Source organism: Eumetopias jubatus, unplaced genomic scaffold, assembly GCF_037043125.1.
Source record: "Eumetopias jubatus isolate StellerSeaLion01/CBP00866 unplaced genomic scaffold, mEumJub1_p1.0 scaffold_16, whole genome shotgun sequence".
Taxonomy (NCBI): Eukaryota; Metazoa; Chordata; class Mammalia; order Carnivora; family Otariidae; genus Eumetopias; species Eumetopias jubatus.
Genome location: NW_028274822.1, coordinates 14,907,576 through 14,926,383, shown reverse-complemented (window position 1 = coordinate 14,926,383; position 18,808 = coordinate 14,907,576). Strand labels below are relative to the sequence as shown.

Sequence of the window (18,808 nt, the reverse complement as noted above, 5' to 3'; positions counted from 1 at the left end):
ATAACTCAGAACTAGCTGAGCCATATTTCACATAGAATGCACTCAGTTCTCTCAAATAATATGCTATAGTATATTTATTCAAATAAAACAGTGTATTTAATCTGTGTCTTTGCAGATATTCCATTGACAGAAGCAGTGACCCTGGAAGATTCTTCTATGTTGACATTACAACAGGTGCCCTAATGACTGCAAGACCCCTTGATCGGGAGGAGTTTTCTTGGCATAATATCACTGTCCTTGCTATGGAAATGAGTAAGTAACACAATAAACTGGTCTCCATAACATGACAAAATATAAGCATTGTAGAATGTGAAAGCTTCTAGAGCTTGTTATATTCTTTATGTGAAGAAATTATGGTTTATGCAAGTGAATGCATTCAGTTCAAATACTTACTATCTCCTATATACCTAGTTTTGTGCTAGAGATTAAAAAAAACAAACAAACACTATGCAAAAGCAGGACAAAAAATAGCACCCTTAAATCAAGAAGCTAGACTTCTATATGAGGAAAGGGACAATTCCTGAGAAATCTAAGAGGTTTTCAATCTTTAATAAGCTTGGGAATGCGAATAGTATTGTCAGGGAGCCAAGAATTCCTCTCCCCTTCAAGGGTCCTTCTAGCTGGACTAAGAATCAAATTGACATGAGACAGATTAACAAAAGAAAATCAAATTTAACATGCATACATATGGGGAATGCACACAGACATAAAAATTCCAAAGACAGACAAATGAGGTATATATGTCATTCTGAACTATGAAGAAGGGGGTAGGAGTTTGGGATTTCAAAGGAAAGGAATGCATTTCATAGGACGATAAGAGCAGATATTTGGTAATCAGAGGTTTGCCCTACTGTACAGATGGGTCACTCAGATAAAATTTATCTGTTAATAACCCTTATTCTGGGGGAAAAAACTCAATTTAGATTTTTCTGTGTGGGTTAAGGGAGTGACAAAAGTTTCTCTTGAACCCTCAGGGCCTCAAGTGCCTTCAGCTCAAAATAATCCACATGCCAAAGTGGCACTTGGGGGCAGGGGGGAGCTGTCCTGAACCCCTTCAGTATAAGATATTATTACTGGATGAAAGAAAACATTTATAACATATCACCCCTACCACACACATACATACACAGAAACATGCATACAAAATTTTGAGATATCTAACACTAAAAAGCAGATTTATGAACATAAACTTAAAAACAGAATGAAAAACTACTAAAAACTAGATTAGCATATTTATTACAAACTTTACAAAAATTAGATTATTTACTACTACATTCAATTTTTTTTTCATAACACTTAGTGATGGTAAAGTTTCAGGGAAATGCAGACCCTAATGTACTGGCAGAACTATGTACCATCATTCGGGGAGAGGGGGGCAATTAGGCAATTAAGCTTTTGTATTAAGATTCTCTAAAATATTCATAGTCTTTTTCCCAAGAGTTCTACTTCTAATAACTATCTTAAGGAAATAATCATAGATATCAACAAAGATCCATGTGCCAAAATGTCTACTGCAGTGTTATTTTAACATAGGGGAAAAAATGGGAATTACCTAAAAGTCTAATAATAGGGGTCTGCCTAAGTAAACTGTGGTACAACCATACAATAAAATGAGACAATCAGATATTAATATACATGTTTTCAAAGTATATTTCAATGACACAGGATAATATTGCCCTAAAAGTTTTAAATCCAACTTTTTAATTTTGCTTAATTGCAGTGTATGTGTGTGTGTCTCCATATTTTTGTACACATGTAATATTACATATATTATATAATGGATATCTCTGGGGGTAGGATTAGAGGTCATATGTACCCTGACATTTTGGGGGGATTTTCATTATTCCTTCTATAAACTAGTACCACGGTTATAATGGGAAAAAAAATTTAAATAGGTCAGTACTTTTGATAACCAGGCAACAGAAATATTTAAGTGGATAACATAGGAGAGCATAGATACTTTGGGGAAAGAAAAGAAAAAATAAATCAGAATAATAAGACATTCTGAGATTTTATAAAATTTTTTACTAAGAATAATCTGTATCTTTTAATTTCTATTTTATCTTCTTGGGATGTGGCCAAAACAAAAAAGGACAGGAGGGGCACTCCTGGGGCTGTGAAATTGTCCTTGTGTGGCAATGCCAAGCAAAAGACAGACCAAAAGACACATTTTCCCATGAGTGACTATGAATAATTTCTCCTGCCCCAGCCAAAGATATAGATTTGGTGTGTGTTTGATCCTATAATAACCCCTTAGTCCCTAAGCAGAAATAAATGTGCAGTGTTATCTGTATTCCCGGGAATAACTTGAAACCTTCTGAAATATAACTCAAAGAACTGATTATTCCACAAGAATAAAGCCAAGCAATGCCACACAGTATGCATCCAGTTAGAAATGGGCTGTTTTCAAGCCCAGAATACGGAACTGACCTGTCTTTAACTTCAGAACCTAAAGCGGGAGCCAAGTGAGAGATTCAAACCTTTTTAAGCTGCATTGTATGACACCTGCCCCCCCCACCCACCTCAGTCATACTCTTCTCTTCATCCTCCTGATTATCACACACTCTCTCAGACACACACTGCAGTCCACCCACGCATCTTGTGTTCTGACCGCACTTACTAGGCAGCACATGCATCCTATGTTTCTCTTGCCATTTCCAAGTTCTTTATCCATTCCTTTAAAAAACCAAACTGACAAGGTAAATATCTTTTCCAGCAAAGAGCTGCTTTCCCGTACTACTGAACCCTCACCTTTTGGTTTTCTCTGTGTTCTCTTTAGACAATCCTTCCCAGGTTGGAAGTGTTTCCGTCACAATCAAAGTCTTAGATGTGAATGACAATGCTCCAGAATTCCCCAGATTCTATGAAGCTTTTGTGTGTGAAAATGCCAAAGCAGGGCAGGTAAGGCAGTCTGTGAGATGTGCACGTTGGTTCACCTCCAACATACAGAAATGACTGCTACAGATAACCAAATTTACCATCAAAGAAATTTAGAATATAGAAACTAACATCTCACGAAAGGGTCCCCGACTTCCATGCATCATGTTGCAACAGTTTGTTAGGACAAGCATGTTGAGTCCCCATTACATTTTATGATCTCAACAATGCTTTGATGGTAGCTTGATTCACAGGCTGGCATGAAGTTATCTACCCATCTTGTAACTAAACTGTATATAGTACCAACTGCAGTAATATGTGCTCTGGGTCCTAGGAGCGAGGGACCATAAGATCAGAAAACTCTTTTTTAGCACTAATACCTGAAAATACTTGCAGTAGGGAGGCTTTATTTTTTGTATCTTCCCATCTCCCTTTCTTAACTTCTGACAACAGGTAACTTGTTTAGGGACTACCTGCCCTATTCTCAGAATGCTTTGTTAACCTAGAATACCTACTATCTCCTCCCTCAATTAAAACACCATTTTCATAATGTTGCTCATGTCAGGTCAATTTTGAGAAGAAAGGAATCTGAAGACACAAATTTCTACTAATTTGAAATAACCACAGTTCTATAATCTGCAAAGACGTATTTGTGTATTTTTTAAAGTATGCTTTTAAATGTAAATGAATAATTTGGTTGATCAAATTCCAAGTGGTATAACTGAGAAACATCCAGAACTCTGCTTGGAGTGGCCATGTATTCATGCATGCTTTGGGCTGCTGCCCACCCTGTGCCCACCCTTCCATACCTCAGAGCATACGCCATGTCCTGTTTCTGCTCCTGCTTTTGTAAGATGCTTTCTTCTCTGCCTGTGACCCAACAGATCCCCTAACAGTCCTAATTTCTTCCCCCAAAGTATATTCTGTGGTCCTGTGGATTCTGGTGATAAGGCAAATGGGTCAGGATAGTTTTAATATGAAAGTTAGGAGTCTGTGAAGTGCGTATCTATAACACAAGGATTCATGCTTTGGTAATTCAGGCAGATTTTGCTTTCACTTCTCTTACTCAACTGGAACATGACATCTTGCTGCACAGAGACTAGTTTATACAATCAAAGCTTGTATTAGCATCCTGTCTTCACCAAAGATTAAGTCAACACATCTTCACCCTTCTAACTCAGTCAAAAGAAAAAGTGATTCACATCTGCCACAGGGGAAAAAAAATGTCCTATAATGACTCTCATCTCCATCCTCTCATCCATGGATTTTTGAAACTCAGTGCAATGGTCTATAGCACTCCTAAAAATTTTTTCAACAAGTCTGGAATAATTCTACTTCCACATCTATTGAATTTCTAGGAAGACCTGAAACATGCAGCTAATAAAAGTTACAACGCTGACTTTATGGTGTAAGAAATGATGTGTTATTATAAGTAAAAAAGGAGGTATAAAAAATTACACATACATGCTTGCAGTTACATAAAATTATGCCTACATGTGAACTAAGACATACGGGGGATAGGATGCAAAAACAGCAATAGTTATTGTGCTATGGTAGTTGAGTTTTGAGTGAGGGGGTTTGGACCTTTATTTTAATAATGTTTGTTTTATATTATAACAATTGCATATATATTACATATATATGGACCTTTATTTTAATAATGTTTGTTTTATATTATAACAATTGCATATATATAACAATTGCATATATATTACATATTTGTTTTATATTATAACAATTGCATATATATATTTGTTTTATATTATAACAATTGCATATATATTACATAAAAAATTACATATATTATTTTAATAATGTTTGTTTTATATTATAACAATTGCATATATAATCTACATTATAAAGAAGGTGATAAAAAACACATATAATATAAAACAAACATTATTAAAATAAAGGTCAGAACAATATATATATATTCCCAAACAAAAAAAATGTTTTGTTTTATAAGATCTTATTATAATATATATGATGAAGCTAATAATTATTAATCTACATTATAAAGAAGGTGATAAAAAACACATTAATTAAAGCTCCTCCCCCCCCAGAAAATGAAGCACTTACTTTCTTAAAGGTCTTCAGAGTAGAAGTTGCATTCTGACAGGTGAATAGCACTTTAACTACCAATCTTGGGTTTGGGTGTGTGTGTGTGTGTGCATGTGTGTGTGTTAAGAATTTATTCATTTATTATTTAGAAAGAGAGGGCAGCTAGCGCATGTGAGTGGGAGGAGGGGGTGAGGGTGAGAAAGAATTCTCAAGGCGACCCCCCACTGAGCACAAAGCCTAATGCAGGACTCAATCTCATGACCCGAAGATCATGACCTGAGCCAAAACCAAGAATCAGACACTCAACCGAGCCACCCAGTCACCCCTAAATACCTCTCTTGTTTTGAGAGCACACACACACATCTCCCATTTCTACATTTCTAAATACATCTTTTTTTTTTTTTTTTAGATTTTATTCATTCAAGAGAAACAGAGCATGAGCGTACGGGGGGCAGGGGGAAGGAAGCAGAAGGGGAGGAAAAGGGACACACAGACTCTGCACTGAGAGCAGAGCCCAACACGGGGCTTGATCCCAAGACCACAAGATTGAGTCTGATGCTTAACCGACTGAGCCACCCAGGTGCCTCTCTAATTACACCTGTTAATGGCTTATCAGGCAGTTCTTTGAAGCACAGTTTACTTGTGACTTAAAGTTCAGGTCATGCGCCCCAAGTCTGTCACATTTATCATCTTTAGCCCAAGATACTAAAAATCCTACCCCTTGATTTTGGCTCTGGGATATGTTTTAAAGATTTTCAAAAGCACACAGCTCAGTAGGCATGTCTGGTTTATAACGCATCAGGCCTCCTTGTGTCAAGACATGTCAGATCCTGTCGTCAGCTGTGTGTCTGCCAAGTTGGGATATGTGCTTTCCTCCTAGCAAGCAGCCACGAAGGAGGCCCATAACAAAATCAGATGACATACCTGGCGATGGCTGAAAGCAGAATGAAACTAGCTGAGTAGAATATTGCATGGCAAGTAGGACTGACAAGGATATCTGACCTGCCAGGAGAGTGCAGGGCAGGAGAGCAGGCCATTGTGTTCCCAACTGCTGCAACCAAATTTGCCATCAAAAAAATTCAGACCCCAGAAACTAACCCAGCAAGGCAGTGTCTTTGCTCACTCATTCTTTAAAAGTCCTGTAACCAACCAGTCCTATGCCTCAAGCCCCCATCTCACCAGTATGTATGTGATTTCACAGGTCAGATATTCTGAAATGACTTCCCCAACTATGATTGCCTCATTATACATAATCACCTATTTATAACATTCATCAAGAAATATGTTTTGTCAGGGCGCCTGGGTGGCTCAGTCAGTTAAGCATCTGCCTTCGGCTCAGGTCATGATCCCAGGGTCCTGGGACTGAGCCCCACACCGGGCTCCCTGCTGAGTGGGGAGCCTGCTTCTCCCTCTCCCTCTGCCTGCTGCTCCCCTTGCTTATGCTCTCGCTCCAGCTCTCTGTTAAATAAATAAAATCTTTTTTAAAAAATTAAAAAAAAAAAAAGTTTTGTCTTTACGTGTGTGGCACTATGGGCAAGACAGAAAGTATAGGACTTGTCTCAGCAGGGATGGGGTGGTAGGGTGGCCCTCATGTGTGAGTAGTGCCGACACTAGGGTAGGCTGGGGGACAAGTTCATCTTCAGTGTTCTACCAACCCTTCTCCTTTATGCAACTCCATTCTCCCAGCTTTTAGATTCAACAGAGGCAGCTACCAGCTGGGTTCACCAGGAGGCGCACCCAGAGGTGGAGTTCTGGCATAAGATGTTTATTAAGGAATGCCCTTGGGACCCAATGCCTGTAGAAGAGAAGGATTTTTGCAGGACTAAGTAAAATGAGAAGTCCAGCTATGATGCAGACCCACTAACAAGCCTTGGATGACGTCAGAGAGCTCTAGAACTAGGGTTTTCCCAAGTTAAGATGGGATGGCCAGGCCTTTATACATCAGTCACTGGATGTGGGTTGCCCTAGAAGGATGTGGTAAGTATGGGTAGGTACCTCTCAGCAAATGAGGCAATACTCAAAGAGATGAGTAAAGGTTGGGGCATCAAGTCCTTCACAGAACGGGGATCCGAGCAACACAGTGTCCACCAGAAGGCCCCTAGCTGGGAGCCTCCCTCTCTGTTATTTAACCTTCGGTATACTGAGGGGTAGCATGACCTCCCTTAATTTACAGGTGAAGCCATAAAGACTAAGCAAGCCCACCTGGGCCCTCCAGCTGACCTTTGATATCCTGGCAGGAATGTCAAGTCTACAGGGCCAGGTCCAAGAGGGGTAGGAGGTGTCTGTGCTATTGGTTGGTAGAGGAGGAAACACATAGGAAGGTGACTACCCACTCAACACTTTTTCTATATCCCTCGCAGCCGGCCTGCTAATTTTTCAAATTGTGTATTTTGCACTGCTTTCTTTAGCAGCTTTTTTTTTTTTTTTTTGAGAGAGAGAGAGAAAACACACACGCGTGCAGGAGTGGGGCAGAGAGGGAGAGAGAGAGAATCTTAAGCAGGCACCATACTCAGCGTGGGGCCCAACATGGGGCTCCTATCTCACGACCCTGAGATCATGACCTGAGCTGAAATCGAGAGTCAGGACACTTAACCCACTGAGCCACCCAGGTGCCCCTTTAGCAGCTTTTTTTATCATGGCCTTCATAACCCTCATGGCAAACTACTACTTTTAAAAGCCCTGTGGAAAAGGCAAAGTTTGGGCCAAAGAGCTCAAGAGAAAGCCATCCCTTCTTTTTTTCTCCTAAACCCCAAGCTCTGCTTCTGACTCTAGTCTGTTCCATACGTCCCACCTCAGGTCTTGGGCTCTACACCTGTCCTAGCTCCCCTTCCAGGCAACAGAAAGCAACAGCCTGTGACTCAACCCCTTCCATCTGTGTTCCATTAACCTCACACAGTAGATGTTGATGTATCTATCTCTCTTCTAGGTATTGGTCATTTTTAAAAAGAGGCTTCTCAAAGATAGCAAATTGACCCTGAAAATATTAACCCAAATGATGAGGTTAAGTGGCTGAGGTGAGAGAAGGAAAACCTGCGAGACAAGCAGGACCTTGTGGCATCCCACAGTTCTTTGAGCCAATCTTCTACTTACGTTGCTTAAAAATGACTGGTGTTGGTATGGGAATTTGTTATGTTGAGGCTTAACGCCTGAGGTATTCAGGTAACATTCACCATGTGCCTGTCAATGTACTGAGGCCCAGCAATAAAGACCAAAGTTCAATCCTGAGTTGTGTGATGGCACGGTACTCTCCAGTAAGTTTCAGAATGTCCTTCTCATTAGGGAAAACAATCCATTATTGGATTTCAGGGTTTAGGATCTCACCAGGCCCTGATGATTTTTCTTTCAACTCTGATTCACACGAGTTCATGTCACTCCCACAGCTGATCCAGACAGTGAGTGCAGTGGACCAAGATGACCCACACAGTGGTCAGCACTTCTACTACAGCTTGGCTCCGGAGGCTGCTAACAACCCCAACTTCACCGTTAGGGACAACCAAGGTAATCAGGTGGATAGGTGACTACCAATGCTTTCCTATAGCTTGGGCCAGATAACTTTGGTTACTACACCATGCAAACAGTATCAAAGGTCACCTGCTCTTTAGTAGCAGTGAAGACATTAATGCTAATTTGTAATGTCTTTAAAAGTTTTGTTTCAACAGATCAAAGACAAAGAATGTCCTCTGCTGATTCTGAAACTTTCAGTTAATCAGTTCACAAATGCTTTGGAGTTGGCTCTGTATGAGACGGCGTGCCAGGCACACAGGCAAAAGCCTTCCTTCATTCCCACAGATAACAGCCATGCCTGTATGCTCTATAACTATCGGAAGAATCTGAGAAAAATGATAGAAATTGAACTAGATAAAGAGAAAAACCTGAGGGAACGTTTCTGAGCAAGCATCAAAGGGGACAACAGTGAAAAGCTCCCAGAACAAAAGGGAGAGAAAGGCTACAATGACAAAGGACAAACATAGGATCACCAAGTGTAGCTTTGGCACTGAAACAACCTTATCACTTCAGAATGATTTTAAAAAGACAGAGCCAGGTGGGGTTCCCTATTCCAGAAAGCACTCCCCACTACCACTTCGCTGGAATGGAATTCTAGACCCCTCTTTTCCAATAAGCATTCTGATTGGCTAAGAAATGTATAGACCTAGCATACTCTTCATTGGGCAGAGATGGGAAAAGGAGGGACTTCTCTCATCAAATTATTTTCAAAGAAAGATCAGAAAAAAAATCATTTAAATCTGCCAAGTGAACCCCCCTCTGTTGCTAACTCTGCTACTTGCTGTCTGACCTTGGGGAGAGAGGCCGTCACTCCCATGGTCTCTACTAGCCTCATTCTTATTCCAATTCTAAAATACGAATTGTCACTGTGTAACTATCTAAACAAAGGGTAACAATGTCATGATTAGGCCTGCCTGGTCTTAGTCTCAAACATCAATTATTTGAGACTTAAAGTATTAATTTCACCCCACATGATATCCTGCCATTAACACTTGAGACTACTAAACCTGTTTTCTTTTAAATGGAAAACATTCCTCCAAGTCTTTCCTTTAACCTCCTACATGTTACCATAAAATCACTCTGATAATTCTACAAGGGAGGGTAATATAAATCATAACAACAGAAGTACTACAATTAAACATCCCGATCTTTTTATTGGGTCAAATTTTGAACTATTCCTTTATCTGCTTCACAGGGAAATCCTTCCTACAAAAAGTGGTTTCAGCCCCCTCAGGAAACCAGGGGTGCAGGGGGTTGGGGAGATAATACATTATACTGTTTCTTCAAATTTTCAGTCAAGTGTCACTCTACTCCTTCACTCTGATATTTGTCAGAATCAACACAGAAACAATATGCAGCAAAATGCTGCAAATTTATTAAAGATGACTTTGGACACCAATTCATGGAGCCAATGCTTTAAAAAGATGGGCCACTGGAAGATGATACTATAAAAAGAAATGACTCATTTCTGGGAAGGTTTTCCAAAACGAAAGTCAGCACATCTTCAACAGAAGAATGAACTCTTAATCTCCTCATGACAATTTATCCCATGAGTATTTTCTACGGAGGCTCATTAAAAAATTGACCAACATCTGATTTGGTGGATCCACTGTCAGGACCCCAACTCCCATGCCCAAAACATGATATCCTTTTATGAACACAACAAGGCACTATTTCAAGCAGAGTGTTTCTTACTTTTTTCTTCCTAATTCCTGAAGCATTATTAAAAGGATTGTGTGTATATAAGCATTTTGCAGTTTCAAACACATTTTCCCATACTTTGCTTTATTTGATATTTATAATAACCCTCTAAGGTTGTGAGGAAGTTACTAATCCCTCTGATTCTCACTGCCTCGCTTAATAAATAAGGAAAGAAAGCAAATGGCCCACAATCAGAAAGTGAGCAAGCATTAAGGCTGGGACTAGAAGACGAAGCCTGTTTTAGCCACACACACACACACACACACACACACACACACACACACACACACAGAAAGAAGTTTTGTCTTACCTTGGAAACAAATATTGTTTCCAAATAGGAAGCCCTACTGATCATATTCAACAAAAACTCTGCAAGTGGCTACTCTGCAAGTGGCCAGAATCCTTCTAAGAAGAAATTCAACAAGGCGATGCTCTGATCTTTTTTCTTTTTCTTTAACCTTAAATAATTCTGAGATCAAGAAACATGACGTAATACTTTTATGCAATTCAGCTCTGGTCAAGCTTTCTAAGTCTTACAACCTAGCCTCAATTACACTGAAAAATAAAAAATAACAGATTGCTGTTTGAGAAAAACTTGGTTTCTGGAAAAACAAAATTAACACTGTGGAACAGAATTAATAGCACTTAACTAAATCTGGAAAAACAGAAAAACAGGTGGGTCGCCCAGTAGTATTAATATAATCCTCAGGTTGGCAACCAGTTGCTATCTTCCTCCACAGAGAAGCAAATACAAGAAGAAAGGGGCCTGTACCAAAGCAAGAAAGGATTTCCATTGGCTGGATAATTTTCAAGAGTCAATATCACTACACCAAATAAGCAGTTTACACAGCAAAATGGAAGAAATGTATACTTGGGAGTCAGAGAGACCAGAGTTCAAATCTCAGCTCTGCTACTAAGTTAGTAATTTTGAACAAATTATATCATTTCTCTAGGGCTTAACTTACCCCCTGTAAAAGGGTCAGATTATCACTATCTCATCAAATGTGAAAATTAAATGAGCTGCTGTGCATATAAGCACTCAGTAAACAGTCACTGCTAATTGTGAAAAGGCAGGGCAAGGAGAAAGTGGAAAAGTGAATGAAGGGATAACGTATTCATCAGAATAGGCTAGCCGATGCTGCAAGCCGATGCTGCAGGACAAATGACTCCAAAATTCCAGTGGCTTAACACACCTAAAATAAATTTCTTGCTCACATAAAACCAACCGCGCGTCTGAGCAACAAGGACAGCTGATGTCCATGTAGCTCAGTGTCCCAGGCTGCCTGGCTCTCCATCATAAACGTTCTTGTACAGTATCACACCAAGGCACGAGAACACAGAGAAACACATACCAGCTGTTACATGCTTCTGCCTGAAGTGACACAAATCGCTTTTGCTCATTTTTCATTATGAAAAGCAAATCATACAGACACGCCAAAATTCAAGAGGGTAGAAAAGTATAATCCTTTATTATGTCCAAGAAGGGAAGGAGAACCAGAAATACTGATAATTAATAATGTTTACTTTGGTTAGGCTCTCAGAAGTTTTTGTGAAGTTCTAGACTCTTCCTTGTGAAATGTAAACCACATCCAGAGGACCTTCCATGTTGATGTTAGCTCTGAGAGTCACTGCTTGCATGTCCTATCACATCTCTCAACCTTTTCCTCTATTGAAAATGATCTGAACTTTGCAAAAAATATGACACATAATTCAAACCCACTGGAAGAAATCTGAAAACACAAATTAAAAAAATAAAAGATCCCAGAACATTACATTAGGCAGACATAAATATAAATACACACATACACACATACATACACACACACACACACACACACACACACACACACACACCCCACCTTTGTGGAAACACATCAAATAATTTTGCTACTCCTCTTTAAAGCTGGAGGGGAAAAAAAAAACTAGTATTGCTGATCAGGAATGAATTTCTACAAGTTCTTACTGTGTCACCTCAGACCACAAGTAGGGGGAAGTAACAGGGTATATCACGTGATTAGGGGATTTCAAATACGCTTCTGCTAAATGAGCAGGTTCTTCAGAAAGCACAGTAGTTGGTGACCGAGTTTGAGAGGAATAAAAGAAAACAGCAAAAGCCGTGAATTCCAGCCAAAGTGGCAAAAAAAAGCAATCTGCCACAAGTGGGCTCCTCAGCATTCTTTTCCTGGAGGCACAAAGCAGCCCCAGGGCCTTGGAAAGCTGATGAGGGGGGAGGGAGGGCACACAAACAGGGACCACAAGTGGCCAGTGATTGTTCATTCCTATCAAGCTCTCACAAGAACATTTCAGTTAGATCTGAAGTCTAACAGTTCGCCCTGGGCACTTTATGTCACAAAGGGTAAAAGAGACTCTCAAAAAGGGTTTCTCTCCTACCCTCAGGGTTTTGCCTAGAAGCGAGCAAAAATCAAAAATCCATGGTTTCTGAATTCAAATGCTGGTCCAGACAAAGCAGAGGTGGCTGAAGCTGACTGCCTCCAGGGAACGTGTGCCGCTCCCTCTCGGTCCTTCCCACCTCCCATCCCTGCCCTCCTGCTCTCCTCAATCCAAGAAATTAATTCACTTGTGGGTTCTTCCATTGTCTTCTTCCCTCCCACTTTTCCTCTCCCTTTTTTCAACCCTGGAATCCCTGTCTTCTTCAGATAACACTGCTCGGATTCTCACCAGGAGGTCTGGCTTCCGGCAGCAGGAGCAGAGTGTCTTTCACCTGCCCATCCTGATAGCAGACAGCGGGCAGCCGGTGCTGAGCAGCACGGGCACGCTGACCATCCAGGTGTGCAGCTGCGACGACTTCGGCCACGTCCTCTCCTGCAGCCCTGAGGCCTACATGCTCCCCGTCAGTTTGAGCCGGGGCGCTCTCATCGCCATCCTGGCCTGCATCTTTGTCCTCTTAGGTGAGCAGGTGCCTCTGTTCTCTTCTGTGGGGTCCCACAAGTGCTTACTCAGCTACCATTCTAACACTGCTCAGAACTGGTTTTCTACACCATGCTTATCGAAAAGGTGGTAGAGTAAGGCGGGGAAAGAATAAAGAAACTGAAGATAGTCCCTTCCTTCAAGGAACTCATGGCCTCTTTGGCCAGACCAAAGCAAATACATTTATCAAGCATCTACTATGGGCCGGGGTACCATTCGAGGTGCTGGGATTAATAAGACAGACACGACCCAGCCTTCACGAAGCTTACTTCAAGCAAAGCAAGTTCATTTTGACACCACAGAATCAACATGACAATTTGGGGAGGATACGATAAACACCTCTTCTAATCCCTTCATTTCAGATTAAGTAGTAGCTAAATCACAAAGAGAGAGTGACAGGCCCAAAGCCAAGTGTCAGAGGCAGAGCCAGAAGTGAAATGCAGGCCGACCCTACAGTGTGCATCCCTGTATCTGAGCGGTAAGGCTCTCTTCCTAAAGGTTCATCCCCCAAATTCTGGAGGTGGTAGGTGTTACAGAGACGAGAAGGAGGATACCCTTATCCCGAAGGGACAGGAGACAAGGGTAGGTGCCATTTTAAACAAGGTGGTCAGGGAAGGCTTCCCTGATGAGACCTTTGAGCAGAGACCTGAAAGAAGTGACAGACTGAACCCCGTGGCTATCTGGGAGAATAAGCTATTTGGGGGCATTAGCACCCCTCCGAGGCCCTGTGGCCATCTAACAAGGAGCAGTGACTACACAGGGCCGGTGTGCTGCTGCTGGTGACATAAAAAGATGTGCTGACAGGCTGGTGGGAGAGCATTAGTGAGGGAAAAGATCCTTTAGTCCTCTGCTCAAATCATACAACAAGGCAGCCACCCACCTCCCTTGTACATAAGGCTATTCGAGCAATCGTTTTTGAACTCAACACTCAAAAACAAACAACGAAACACCTAAACTAACTCTGGAAACCACCAAAAATATCTGTACACATACCCCAACTCTTCTGATTGAATTCATTCATTGCACACATATTTTGCTTAGAAAAAAAGCAGACTTAGATAATAATATCATTCAATATGAAAGAAATCCTAGCATTCTATGAAGGAAAAGAATACAGCCCTGGGGATTTAAATTAGAATAGACATGCAGATATCCACAGAACCCCTTGATCCCAGGTTTACCTATGCACCAGGAGACTGAGTCAGACCAAAGAAAGAAAGGTCCTGACTGCAAAATGTCAGCACTTGACTGAATTTCTAGGTAGGTCTGTAAAATATGCCTTTCAAAAAATATTTACAAATACCACATGTGGTTTGATTTTGTTGTTTTAGTTCAATGCTGTATGAAGAGAGAAGTAATATAAACAAGTAACTTTTCTAAATCCTCAGATCCCTGGACCAGAGAATCGTTATGCTTTCTGGTCCCGGTCTTCATTAACAACACCCTCCTGCAATTCCCGGAATGTCCATAAGATGGCGTCGGGAGTCCTTGAGTGCAAAACAGGGTATAAACTACAAGTGGCCTCTAAAGAAACTAGCTCCTTGGAGAAATTTCCAGCCTGGCTGTTCCTACTTCTATCTTTGGAAAATGTCTACATTATAAGTTCACCCTTGCCCATAAAGAGTAGAAAAAGCCATCGTTACAGAAAGATTGATTTAAAAAGACTGGCACAGAGAGGCTCTCACGCTAGAAATGGTGTGCAAGGGGCAATTTATATTGTGCCTCCCAAACCCCTTATGTCTTATCTTTTGAATTGCACAGAATAAATAGACGGTTTTCAGGAGCTAAACCGAGCAGAGATTTATATGCAACTTTATATAAAATCCTCATAGTTTTAGGCTCTCTTATTTCTAAGAATGCACATCCTAAATAAAATATAATTCATAAAACTGAGTAAGATTGAATTATAGCTGATTCGCCAACAAAATACATTTTGTGGACAATTAAATAAACATACTAATTTTGACTTTATAGGGTTTTTTTTCATGTCTCTAGTATATATCTAGTTCCTAGAAAATCTCAGAGGCCCTATGAACTGTGTCCGTAATACCTAAAGAACAAACATCCCTAGAACGGATTCTCTTCGTCAGGGAAGACTTTCAGTTGAATAGGACCACGTTTCCCAGAATCTGATTTTCAGGGCATTACCCAATACTTGTTGTGTGTAAGATAAATGTAAGATGGACCAGTTCTATAAACTGCCTAATTCTCTATCATCAGAATTCTTTCCAGCAGATATCCAAAGACTTTTCTAATTTTGCTTCATAGCATTTTCTTAAATACCACCCCTACCATTCCAATATCATCTGTGTGAAGGTTTTTCAGTCCCCTAGGAGGAATTACCCAGCCCTGCCTCTGTATTCTCTTTGCAACACTTATAACCCTAGGATAGCCCTTATCACTGCCTGACTTGTAGTAATCATCAGTGTCTATAATCTCCTTAGATTACAAGTATGTAACACCAAAAATCATGTCATATTCAATGTTGTTTCTCTATTGTTTTGCACAGTGCCTAAAAATATTTGAGTTTAGTAACTGTTTACCGAACCCCACAAACACAGCATGTTCACTTAAAATCCCATTTGTCCAGCCTGCATCCATCCATATCACACCCCAGCCTCCCACACCCAGTTTAAGCTCCCACTTCCTTAGAGCCCTATTAGTCCACTTCTCTGAAATCCCACAATCAGGCAGTCCATGGGTCGGATTTTGGCACACGGAGAAAATATACGAGAGTATGTAACTGTTTCCTGTGTGTGCATTTTGTCACCCAAGCTATTTGGGAAAATACTAGGTATTAACATCATTAACTGCAATTTACAAAAAGCACATTCTACATTCAAATTTTTTAAATCATTACTGTGAATTTTTTAAGTCAGTTCCTAATTTTACTAGGCTTAAGACTGAACTCCATTTTTGTCCCCCTTGGTAAACTGCAGTTTCATTTTTAGTGTTGTGGAGTTGTTACTGTTCACTAGGTGTAACAAAGCACATCAGGGAAAAAAAAAAAATCAATAGCAGTTCTACAGCTAAAACCTCAACACACTTCCTGGAAAACATTTTCAGTCACAGAGATAAACAGTTCAACGGGATTATCTCTCTCTCTCCTTTAAACCCCAGTGACCACATTCTGGGAAAAAAAATACATTTGTTGGGATAAAATTTTATCCAAACCTGCAAGGGCACGTCTAACCGTCTGGTGCTTCTCTGATAACATGATGAATCACATAAAATGTCCCTGCTCATTCCCTCCCTTCCATGAACATCACTGGATCCAGAGAGTCACAACCACCTAACAGAAGGCTTTCTGAGGAATCGGAGTCTATTGGGAAACAGCGATCACTTATACCCGCTTGTTTTTTGAAAGAGGTATAAAAAGATTAAGACTCTGACTCATACTTAGCCTATGTGTCTCTATGCATACGTATTAATATGTGGTTATATTTACAGAGTAGAATCCTACTAAGAGACTAATGTAAAAAAGAAGTAGGATTCCACCTATGTAACACGATTTCCACATTATCAGAAAGGTATACTCGTCCTCCTGTGGTCAGAAGACATTGTCTGATCCTCAGCATAGACTCCAGGGCGGGCCGTAGCGCTGTGTGCTTAGCTAAATGGGATTTCTTTCCGGGGTGTCTGGGCGGGTGTACACAGACACCCACGCAACTTTAAAGCAGCCAGCTGATGCAGAGAGACTTTTTATGCAACCTCTTCTAACTGAACCACCTGGAAAAAAATACAGGGCTTCATTTGCCTCCATCTGGCCGCACAGAAGGAGTAAGCGCCAGGTAGACCCTGTGGTTTAAAATGTCCAAATGCTGTCTCTGAGCTCAGCCCTCAACTCTTCGCGTACCTGCGGTTAATCGTAGCTCCTTCAAGTCAGGGCACACACAGCCAGGTCTCGCGGGTAAAGATCCGGTCTTTGTTTCCGGCAGTGCTAGTGCTGCTCATTCTGTCCCTGCGGCGGCACCGGAAGCAGCCGTACATCATTGACGACGAGGAGAACATCCATGAGAACATCGTCCGCTACGATGACGAGGGCGGCGGCGAGGAGGACACCGAGGCCTTTGACATCGCGGCCATGTGGAACCCCCGGGAGGCGCAGGGGGGAGGCGCCCCCAAGACGCGGCAGGACATGCTGCCCGAGATTGAGAGCCTCTCCCGCTACGTGCCTCAGACGTGCGCCGTGAACAGCACGGTCCACAGCTACGTGCTGGCCAAGCTCTACGAGGCCGACACGGACCTGTGGGCCCCGCCCTTCGACTCCCTGCAGACGTACATGTTCGAGGGGGACGGCTCCGTGGCCGGGTCGCTGAGCTCCCTGCAGTCGGCCACGTCGGACTCGGAGCAAAGCTTCGACTTCTTGACGGACTGGGGGCCCCGCTTCCGGAAGCTGGCGGAGCTCTACGGGGCGTCGGAGGGGCCCGCGCCCCTGTGGTGACGGAAGCCGGGAAGCAGGCGCGCGTCCCAACCCAGACGTTCTGGGCGGACGCTCGCCAGGCTCGCGGACGGTGCCGCCGAGCACGTGAGCAACACTGTGCTGGAGAGTGGGAAGGGGGTGAGCGGCGGAGAGAGCTCTCTCGGGATCAGCTTTACTTGGTTACCTTAAGTTAAGTAACCAAAAGGAAACGCAGGAAGAGGGGGGCAGACACTCCACTTACCTTTCTTTCCTTTTTCCGTTTTCATTTTTGTGACACTGTATTCAAGGGCTCGTGAAGTTATGGCGAGCTTGGCTTTTCTCCCCCGTTCGCCAAGGCCTTTGTCACTTTGTCACTTCGCCACCACTGAAGAGTTTCTGGTCTTACATACACGGGTGGCAACCGAAGGGAAGTTTGACTCTCGTGTCCTTTTTCGTTTTTCCTCCCTTTTTTTTTTTCTCTCCATTTAAGTGTTTTGCTGGCTCATCCAACCGCACAACCAACCCACACAAAAGAACACTGAAAAATTGTTACTCTGTGAAATTAACCTACTTGTCCTGGGATGGATGGAATTTCTTTTAACCCTTTTGAGACGAGGTTAAGGCGAATCGGCCTTGCATGACTGGGGGGTGGGGGTGGGAGAAGGAAGAGGCATTGACTTTGTGCTCAAGTTTAATGGCTGAACCAAGAGTCGTTGGCATTACAACGAATCCAGCTCCATCAAGTTAGAGTGCTCTGTTCTCTTGGCTCTTTAACTGCGCCCCTGCAAAATTGTTCAGAATGAAACCAGAAAATCTGCCTCTTTTGCACTGTAGATGTCTCTTCCATGTGCCAAATGTGAAGATTAGATGCTACAAATGAAAGCCAAATAAAAAGAAGTATCTGATAAAAGCCTGCGTTAGAGGGCTTTCCTAATCTGTGTGAGGTCAATCCAAGGGATGTTTACATACTGTAGATAACCTACTTGAACAAAAATCGGTATTATAGAGAATAAATGGATGTAAGAAAATTACATGTATAAGTTTTGTATATTTGTTAATAATTTTGGTAATAAATATGATGTACTGCATCTCAGTACCCTAGCACTTCTTTTAATAAAAGCTAAATAGAAGGGGAAGTCTACTGCACATTTGTTTAATTGCGGAGCACAAAGATGGCCTTGTGATCTTGACCTAGCCTCAGGTTTCTTGGGGCTGGAGCTGATTCATAAGGCAAAGGCAGCAGTAGAGAAGTATGACACTGTGCATTCTTTTCCGGTCGCTGAACACACGAATGTTGTGGTTCCAACTGTTAAGCTTTTCATGAACCGTCTTCAG

The 18,808-nt window shown here is 41.7% G+C and overlaps 1 protein-coding gene across 1 annotated transcript in view; it reads left to right on the top strand.

The window, feature by feature from the left end:
- CDH20 (cadherin 20) overlaps positions 1 to 17,515 on the top strand; it is a 48,132-nt gene extending 30,617 nt beyond the window's left edge. Inside the window, exons 7-11 of the mRNA XM_028102944.2 lie at positions 116 to 252; positions 2,780 to 2,901; positions 8,319 to 8,436; positions 12,801 to 13,052; positions 17,010 to 17,515. Coding sequence (XP_027958745.1) covers positions 116 to 252; positions 2,780 to 2,901; positions 8,319 to 8,436; positions 12,801 to 13,052; positions 17,010 to 17,515 — 1,135 coding nt within the window. The remainder of the gene's footprint in view (positions 1 to 115; positions 253 to 2,779; positions 2,902 to 8,318; positions 8,437 to 12,800; positions 13,053 to 17,009) is intronic.
- Positions 17,516 to 18,808: the final 1,293 nt, after the last annotated feature.